Below are 10,000 nucleotides of genomic sequence, written 5' to 3'. Positions count from 1 at the left end.
CGCCTGAAATTCGTCATTTCTTTGTGACAATTTACGTATCTGAGTTTAGTAACATAACATTAGTCATAATGAATGACTATTACCTATCAAGTTATATAGGACAGAATATGAATTGATATAGGAGGCAGCATAATACATTCTTCAAATGAATTTTCAGGAGGACTGTAACTACAACAGCGCAGAGATGAGCAAAGACAGTACTTATTATGTGTTGACATGTGGAGGACCGGGTATTCCCCAAGTCACCCTGCACCGTGCATCTGACCACTCAAGGCTCATGCTCATTGAGGATAACCAAGAGGTTAGTAGTCATATCTCTGTAATAAATATCACTCTTTTGGATATATAATCTAATCGAGAATTACAACAATTATAGATTTATTTTTAACGCCATGAAAAGGAAACCGAAGTTAAAATCACTTCTTGAAAATCCAGGTCCGTGAGCGACTTCTTGATCGTTCCTTGCCCTTGGAGAAGCGCCTGGAGATTGATGTCGCAGGAGGATTCAAGGCTCAAGTCTCGATGAAACTTCCTCCAGATTACAACCCAACAAGATTCCAGAGCTACCCCATGCTGGTTTATGTGTAAGTTTGTTTGTCTGCTGCACCATTTAAGTTTCTTTTCAGTGAGCATCACATCCTGAGAAAATCGTACCCTTCTTGAACCCTTACGAAAAAAAGTCAATAACAAATGAGATAACGGAATCTTCGTACATGTTACTATACATTTACAGTGTTGAAACGCCCATAAATATCATGAAATTTTGATTGATATTCAGACATCTTAAATATGAATTTTGAATCTTCAGATATGGAGGCCCAGGATCCCAGCTTGTGAGTGACCGATTCAGAATTGACTGGGGCGATTACTTGGCCTCTGAGAGGGGAATCATCTACGCTTCCATTGATGGTCGTGGGTCAGGGTACTCTGGTGACAAACTTCTCCACTCTCTCTACTATGGCCTTGGGACAGCCGAGGTCGAGGACCAGATTGCAGTGACGGCGTAAGTTTTTTAGTCGTGTGGATAATAAATTGGAATACCAATGATCAGCATACCTGTTCAGAAAGACATTAGTGTAAGCTAAAGTTCGTTGAACTTTTCAGAGACTCTGATAGTAAGTTTAGTTTGCATGAAGAATACCTTTCCCATTTCTCCCCTGAACAGAGCTCTACAGAAGTCCTTCCCATTCATTGATTCTTCCCGGACGGCCATATGGGGATGGTCCTATGGTGGCTATGTGACTGCGGCTGCCTTGTCAAAGGATGTAAACAATGTCTTTAAGTGTGGTATCTCGGTTGCACCTGTGACTTCCTGGATCTATTATGGTAAGCTGAATTATTACTTACAATGCCTTCCAAAGTCAGGTACTGAGGGATCAAATAATATGCTTTCTATAAACTGACTTTACTGGGTATTTCTTGAAAACATGATATTGTCTTTTGTCTAAGTATTTAACTTTGAACTTCCAGATACTGTATACACCGAGAGGTACATGGGTCTCCCAACGCCAGAAGATAATTTGCGTGCTTATGATGCCTCAGACATAACCAGAAATGTTACAAACTTCAAAAATAAAGAATTCTTCCTCATACACGGGACTGCTGATGACAATGTGCATTACCAACAGTCTATGATGTTATCCCGAGCCTTAGAAGTAAATGACATTCTGTTCAGATCACAGGTAAGGCATTGAATCCAAAGGCAATATTTAGTCATTTCCATATTTAGATTACTTGGTGACAATTGAAGATACTATAACGTAAAATTTTCAAAGAAATTTCTTTCCAAGTAGTTTCTCTTACAAACATACCTATTTTTGCAGAGGAAAACCAGGTTACAGGATAGTATATACTAGTTGGTTTTCAGTATTAAACAACCAATCAGTATTCATCATGGTATTAATATTATCCAAATTTCAGAGCTACCCTGATGAGAACCATGGTCTGGCAGGAGTCAAGAGGCATCATTACCATAGCATGGAAGACTTCCTCAATGATTGCTTCAACAAGGCATAATCATCACTTCTTTTAAAATGATGTCTGTGTAATAATTCCTTTCATATTCCACACAAAAAGCCATATATTTTGTTAATTTTCACAAATGGGTATCTTTTTCTATTGCTCACTGAAAATACATATATAAATATTAAATATTTAAAACAGTGTTTCCCTTGTCTCTAATGCTTAAAGAGCTTTAACACTGTTAGTGATATACTGTACTTTAAAAAGTACGTCTTTCTTTCTCTTCACATGTAATGGGCAGAATGTTATTATTATGAAGATTTATAATAACTTCAAATACTTTTTTTAACGGAAAATGACTGCATTCCATGAAGATATATCATTCCAAATTAGTTAGAATTAATAGAGCTTTTTAATATTAGCATTTATATAGGCAGCATAATGATGATACAAATTAAAAAAAAATCTAGTGTGCAGAAAAAGGATAATACTGATAAAGATATGTATACATAAATAGAAATTAAAAAATATATATATAAATATTCAATACAAAGTGTGTGTGTATACATATATACATATACAGATATGTATAATATATATGTATTTATATACATATGTGTATATATATATATATATATATATATATATATATATATATATATATATATATATATATATATATATATATATATATTATACATTCACACTTATATTACATATATATATATATATATATATTATATATATATATATATATATATATATATATATATATATATATATATTATATATATATATATATATATATATATTATATATATATATATATATATATTCACACTTATATTACATATATACATATATATATATACACGCAAAAAAAAAGTTGTAATAGGCAACTACCAAATTTGTACAGTGTATAGTAATTACTGGTATAAGCCTGAAAAAAATGTGTTATCTCCATTTTTTAATGTACAGAACATTCCAGAGTTCTTTGGATTTATTTTTTCAATACCTCAAAACATGTATCTACATCAAAATTCAAGTGGAAAAATTAGAGAATTCACTACCATCGTAACCTTTGTGACCTTATTAATACTGGGATTACATTGCAAACGTGACTAGTACACAGGCTCGAGAGAAATAAATACTTTTTAAAAATCCTGCATTTCATTTCCTCTCTTGGTTTGTCACTTTAGATATAACCTGGTATGGTGATTAAAAAGTATACATGTACTTAATCTATACAAAAGTATTTCTAAGATGGAACAAAGCAATACCATATTGATATAGCTGTATAACATACCTCCTTAACCCAGAGTTGAACCTCTACCACCCTCAAGATTTAGTCTGAGAGTGCAGTACTAAACCAACTAAACCACATGACCCAACAAAATCCTTTTGTTGGGTCATGTGGTTTAGCCGGTTTTAGTACTGCATTCTCTGGCCAATTCCTGAAGGTGGCAGAGACTCAACTCCGGTTAAAGGAGGTATGTTATACAAAAGTATTTCTATTCACTGTTAACCCACTGATAGCGGATGGAGTGATTTGCTATCAAGGCAGCATCGGTCGTAAATACGGATGGCACTGTGCCATACAACATAAACCCGGCACATGACTGTATACATATTTTATAAAAACTGCGACTAATGGGTTGAAGACCTTGATACTAAATGGTTAACTTCACAGCTTTGAAAGATATCTCAAGATTGATAAAACTGAAATTTGTTTACCACCATACTTGTCTACCATAATTGGTTTTGTCTAAATCTTTCTATTTCCTATCCATAATTCTACTTGTAAACATTTTCATATATTGAAAAAAAAATTTAGTATTATTTCCCCAAAATAAAATGTTTGAAAAAAAAAAGGTTGATCCCTTAAAAATATTCTGTTCTCATACCTAAATAATATCTAAAAATCAGAATTCTTTGATTTACATGATCTCAGAAATGTGGGTCCCCAGAACAAGATAGAAGTAATGAATGACTCACTTGACTTCATGGTAAAAGATATTGGATTACAACCATGGCTGCAAATAATGTGAAAAAAAGTAACTGGTAAATATAATAAAACAAATGTCTATTCACTGTATGTAAATCAATGAAACAGTAAATTCTCTTTTCAGTTTGGAAAGTAATGAGAAATTTAATTAACAACGGTTATTTTATTTCAAAATTCGCAAAGGTGATCACAGACCTGCACAACAACATACAGTTATTTATGAGAAAACTATCTTTATATTGCTTTATATTATCATTTTAACAGTGGATGTACTTACAGATATGCTTACAATATATACATATGATTACAAGATACTTGTAAATAAAGGTTCATCTCTCAAGCCTCACTACTAAATGAAATGCATTCACTACCATTTGTTTCACTTTTTTTTCTGTAATATTTAATTGCAGGGAGATTTCATTATTTTTTTGTTTATTACACATGAAATGATAGTATCTCCCTTGACCCTTTCCTGATGGGGCATGCGCTACGCGAAAACCCCTACACTGGGCCATTGCAATATTGCATTGGAAACGTCACACTGGCATGACGCCCCGGCATCGGGAATTTAGCTGTGTCACACGAGTGTGACACACCGTCATCATAGGGTTAATTACATCAAAGATAGCAATATTTATTTACTCATATATGGAAAAAGATTATGTTATGCATCTCATGCAGAACTATACCTGACAAGATCATTTTCATTAGATTGATCAGCATCACTTATTGGATTTGATTCATCCGGAAGATATGGCTCTGGAAACTCAATTGGCAACATGTCCCCCCAGTCTGAATTTTTACTAACTTGGTAACACTCTTTGCCATGTCTCTTTTTTGTTACTGTAAATTCTTGGAGTGTACCGTACTTTGTACATGTACGACATATAACATGTCTAGTGCGGCATAATGGGGCACGTACAACGCGAGGCCACGTTACATTTTCACCTACATCATCATTTCTCCTTCCTTTTTTAATTACTACATAGGTAAACAATTCCTTTCCAGTGTCACTATATTTGCCAAATTTAAATGGTTTATAGGACACTTCAAAATTACAAGGGGTGTTAGAGCCATCAAAAAATCTTGGACAAAACATATCATGTGGACAAGGAGAGAAAACATGCCCCTCTAAGTATTCTCTTTCTTCTTGTGAGCGTTGAGCCACTTCTAATACGTAATCTCGAGCTTCTTGAACCAGTCTGTACCCTGCATTTGTCCCTGCTTCAACCAGTATGAGGTATTTTGATGTCTTTCTCCAGAGTATATCAATTGTTCTTAGTCTTGATGCCATGTCTGGCAGTTCAAACAAAGAACGGGAGGAGACCACGACGTCGTACTTCAAAGTACTGGACATTGGTAAGAACTGTCTGAAAAATGTTCCTCCTGGTCTTGTTCGCAGTGGCTTGTCTGAGTCACCCTCTCTAAGAAGCTTGTTAGCCATGTCATTCATTTCTGAACTGGAGTCAATGCACACAGCCTCTTTGCACTTTCCAGGCCAAATGCTGTCCACTGCCCTATAAAAGAGAGAGAAAAAAGAGAGATGAAATACATAATATCCATCAAACAATTCTGAAAACAGTGACAACATACCCCTAGAATGCTTTTTGGAAGACTAATGTATAACTGAAGGCACAAAGATTTCAATCACAGAGTAACTTTTGAAAAATGCAAGACAAAATTACAACTGGCAAGTTTGTCAAATAAATATTTATAGAAAGAAGTAATACTTTTACAACAGGAAATTAAAGACTATAGAAATCTTAGCAATAGGTCTGGAAAAAAAAAGAAAAACAAAGATGAAAAAACTGAATGTTTTTTGCATAGTAAATCCTACATGAATATGGGCTAAACAATTTGAATTTCCTAATGTACTGTCATTTTTATAGTATTTTATTACACAGTTCATCAGACAAAAAATTTGAGAAGATCTGTTTGTAATAAGCTGACTTATCTGTTTACCCCCTTTACTTGACAGGTCACGCTTATGACTTTACAGGTAGAATCCAATGGGCCATGTTTATGGCTTTGCTTGAAATGTGTTGTAACTCCTTTAAAACCCCGACGACGGAGAAACATGATACACGTCTAGTAGTTTTGGTTTTTGGGTTGGGACGGGGACGCGTTACTTTGTCCAGCCCGGGGCGCGGGAGAAACCAGCGCACAGCGCTGGCTCGCGGCCAGTGCGGCCGAGAATCCCGACGCGTTAGGCTTATGCGTTCAAGAGTCCCGGAATTTTGGTCTATTTAAGCCGGATTGGCCCCGTCGGGAACGGGTTAATTCAAACAGCCGGCCAGGTAGCCATATCATATAACATATGCAACATCGCATATGAGCCTAATTGCCACTAGGTGGCTCATTGTGGTGGATGGAAACTTAGTGGTCAGTATCTGGCTTGGCCCTTGATCACCTCCTACACTGAGGTAGCTTAGCAGCTGAGACAGAGTGCTGTCATAGAGAGCATATTAATAAATCCATCCCCCACCACCTTTTCTATAATGCCTTGAGCCAACCCAATGGATGGTGGCATTGCAGGTCTAAGGGGAGTCCTGTTTTTTTTATATATACAGATCTAGTGCATGTCTAGCAATTGTACACTGAGGCAAGTGGGTTATACTTCGGCATTTTTAAAATCAATCATCTAGCTTTCAAATTTAAAACAAGACCTAAATCAAACAAAGTTTAAAAGTACCAGGTTATGAAAAAAGGTCTCTCTGTTACTAGAGCAAATAATTTTGTCTACACTTTAGATCAGAGAGAGAATCATAATGGTGTAAGTTTTCCATATAAATGAAAAAAAAATCTGAATATTGCTAGAGAAAGACATGAATTTTCAAACAAATATCATAATCACAAACACAGATGTCTTAACTCTCTCCTGGCATCAGCAGGAAAGAAAACCTAAAAGCGCACCCATCCAGAGTCTCTACCAAGCATAAGTTTCAGGGAGTGATGACACAGCAAAATTCTGACCTCCAACTCTAAAGTAACAGCAATGCAGGAAGTGCAGGCAGAAGGAGAAGGTGAACCAAACCATGTGCAGCTGCTGCAATGCACCTGTGTGCTAGTATGGTTGCTTTATGATGTGGCACTCGTAGCCGTAAGCACAGGTCGCTTTCCTCTTCCCCATCTCCCCATGTTTTCTTCACTGACATCAGAAAAATATACAGTTGCTTTTGTCCTCTCATCTAACTGTAACATTTCTGTTAGACTGGGTGTAAAGAACATAATGAACTGATATGGACTTTGTACTACAATTTTTGTCAAATACAATATTGAGAAACTTTGTCAGCACTTGTAAGCCTCATAATATAGTAAAACACAAAAAATAATGAAAACTAAAAAGAATGAAAGACAACACAAAAGGTCTCAATATGTTGTGTGCAGCTCCTTTGCTCTCATAAAAAGACTATTTGGTGTTCTATGCACATGGAACTAGTGCTGGACTTGTGGTCAAATAAGCGTCATGATGTACATAAAGTTGGAGGATTTTGGATCACTGTGTTATTTCATTGTACTATGAGTAATGAGTGAGTGATGATGACAATTGCTGTAATATTAAGCATGGCACCACTTTCTCCTAGTGCAGGCAGGAGAGAGAGCCTTGAATGGTACCCATGCACAGTCTCTAGTAAGCACTATCTTTAGAGAGTAATGGCACACAGCATATTGCCGACCTCTTGCTTTAACATACCGCAGGTGAAGGATGTGCAGGCTGAATGAGAAGAGTGACTCAAAAAATGTCCAATGCCTACAATGTGACCCTGTGCCATTAGTGATGCCTTTTACTGTGGCACTTAGTCATAAGCACTGGTTCCCTTCCTCTTCCCTAGCTCTTCATGTTAACTTCATTGTGGATGTTTATATTTTTGTATTCATTCATGACAATAAACAAAAATGAAAAAATAAAGTTGCCTTATATCCTCCTATAAAATGGCAATACTTCTACCACACTGAGTATAAAGAAAATATTGAGCCGATATGGACCCTATACTACAATTTTAGACAATTGCAGCATTGATAGAGCCTGTGATATGATATTAAAAGTCGCTCAATACAATAAAACACAGAAAAATTACGAGCACAAAAATGACTCTAGTTTTACAATGAGTGATAAAGAGAGCAGGAAAAGTCAAGGTATGTGGCATGAAGCTGCCTTACTCTGAAATGACATCCCATCCCGGAGACTGGGCAAGTGCACAATAGGTTAAAGTGTCCCAGAATATTCCTTCCTCATGATAATGATCATATGTCATATCATATTATTATTATTACTATCACTATCATTATTTCAATCAAAATGTTACTCATTATCATGATCATAATGATAATCATTCTGTCTATAAGACAAAAAAAAAAAAAAAAAAAAAACTGTTGATACATAATAGAAGTTACTCCTCAATGAGCCACTTTCTGTTCAAAATAATATACTCGTCCATGCTTCTAAATTTTGAGTGGATATTTAGATATCCAATTTCTGATCCTTGAAGAAGAAACATTGTAGCCTAGCCCTGTATTTTGCACTAATTTTTGCAAGAGCCCCAATTTTGTAGATGGCATTCAGTATGAGAGCTGCACCTTAAGTAAAATTTCATATTCCATGGATGAAGAAACACCAAATACTCTGTTGGGAGTCACATGTAACTCACCAGGTGCACAAAATTACAAGCCTATCTCTATTTTCCTTTTTTCTTTTCTTTTTTTCTCTTCCCCCTCTTTTTATAGCTATATCATGATGGTGAACAAATAGCATCTTGAAGTCATATCCTCCTCAGCATGGATGAGAAAATCCTCTATCCTTCCATTTAATTAGTTATGTCCCATGATGCACATCAACTTTACCACCTTTTTTTTTGGTATATACCCACTCCAAGCTATCAGGGATTTCAAAATATAAAACTTAAAAGCGGGAATAAAAATAGAAAAAAAATAGAACAGGAAAAGAAAAACTTGTTAAAGATATTTAAAAATCTTAATTCAAAATCTGCTATCCCATTCCCTAACTCTTTCCCTTAAGATCCCCTCCTATCCTGTCCCATCATGACTAAGCAACATTATTTTAGTTTACTCTGTCTTTAACATTTTCATATAAATTGCCACATATAAGAAAATGAATATCTGCTTTCATGTGTCTTCTGTACTTGTCATTTTGTAAGGGGTAACTTTTCCAATCTTAACCCAATGACGACGGGGTGTCACACATGTTTGACACGGCAAAGTGCCTGATGATGGGGCGACACACCAGTGTGACGTCCCCGAGGCAATATTACTTAGGCCCAGTGTAGGGGGTTGCCAGTTCTCACCGGGCCCATCAGCAACGGGTTAATAGTCCCCTATTTGACAGTTATTTGACATACCAGCATGAGACATATATTTTCTGTTACTCACCACATTGATGTACCCACACCTGATCCAAAATCTAATAATGTGAGAGGAGAAAAGTGTGGGTCTCGTTTCTTCACTTCTGCCATGATTTTATAGAGGGAAGCATAGTCCGGAGCTATGCGGCCTGTCACATACAAAGCAGCCCTGTTGATGAAAGATCACATTATAATAGAGATAATTTTTTTGTTTCTCATAAGTACCAGTTCTGTATGCAAATTCACTAATGCTCCATACACCAACAGCTAAAATAGTCACTAAGTTAGTTCAATATAAAACTTAAAAGAGGGAATAAAAAAAGAAAAAAAAAAATAGAACAGGAAAAGAAAAACTTGTTAAAGATATTTAAAAATCTTAATTCAAAATCCAAAACCGTAACTTCAAGACTCTTTTTTAGGGTACTCTCTGTTACAATATGGCACAGCACAGAGAGGAATATCTTCAGATGTTTCTTAAAACAATGGAAAGGTACATGATTCTTAAACTTGGCAGGTTCTACACCCTTATTGCAACAAGCTTTAAATATCAAAGAATATCAATAAAAAAAAAAAAAAAAATAATACTAGCAATCAGTTAATCACATCATTTCTTTATCATATTCCACCATGAGACACTTCTTTTATGGAAAGGCTCTGAAACCATACTGGCCAT

General features: G+C 35.6%; 2 protein-coding genes across 6 annotated transcripts in view; one reads left to right on the top strand and one right to left on the bottom strand.

Moving 5' to 3' along the window:
- Nucleotides 1-3,123, top strand: part of LOC122246970 (venom dipeptidyl peptidase 4) — a 119,217-nt gene extending 116,094 nt beyond the window's left edge. For 3 of the 4 annotated variants that reach the window (XM_043005839.2, XM_043005838.2, XM_086543913.1), the window contains exons 13-18: nucleotides 158-301; nucleotides 436-584; nucleotides 809-1,003; nucleotides 1,166-1,326; nucleotides 1,471-1,682; nucleotides 1,921-2,153. In XM_043005839.2, coding sequence (XP_042861773.1) covers nucleotides 158-301; nucleotides 436-584; nucleotides 809-1,003; nucleotides 1,166-1,326; nucleotides 1,471-1,682; nucleotides 1,921-2,016 — 957 coding nt within the window. In that variant the 3' untranslated portion in view covers nucleotides 2,017-2,153. Of the gene's footprint in view, nucleotides 1-157; nucleotides 302-435; nucleotides 585-808; nucleotides 1,004-1,165; nucleotides 1,327-1,470; nucleotides 1,683-1,920 lie in introns of all 4 variants that reach the window. The other variant, XM_043005840.2, reaches the window with a different exon arrangement.
- Nucleotides 3,124-4,119: 996 nt separating this feature from the next.
- The window catches only part of LOC122246971 (ribosome assembly protein METTL17, mitochondrial), an 18,378-nt gene continuing 12,497 nt past the window's right edge, over nucleotides 4,120-10,000 (bottom strand). For both annotated transcript variants that reach the window (XM_086543915.1, XM_086543914.1), the window contains exons 6-7: nucleotides 9,356-9,496; nucleotides 4,120-5,484 (exon numbers count right to left, since the gene is read on the bottom strand). In XM_086543915.1, coding sequence (XP_086400041.1) covers nucleotides 4,641-5,484; nucleotides 9,356-9,496 — 985 coding nt within the window. In that variant the 3' untranslated portion in view covers nucleotides 4,120-4,640. The remainder of the gene's footprint in view (nucleotides 5,485-9,355; nucleotides 9,497-10,000) is intronic.

The sequence above is a fragment of the Penaeus japonicus genome, unplaced genomic scaffold (assembly GCF_977035675.1).
Source record: "Penaeus japonicus unplaced genomic scaffold, GWHDUDI00000001_assembly GWHDUDI00000014, whole genome shotgun sequence".
NCBI classification, from domain to species: Eukaryota; Metazoa; Arthropoda; class Malacostraca; order Decapoda; family Penaeidae; genus Penaeus; species Penaeus japonicus.
The sequence above is the reverse complement of the archived record's forward strand: the minus strand, read 5'-3'. Positions and strand labels throughout refer to the sequence as shown.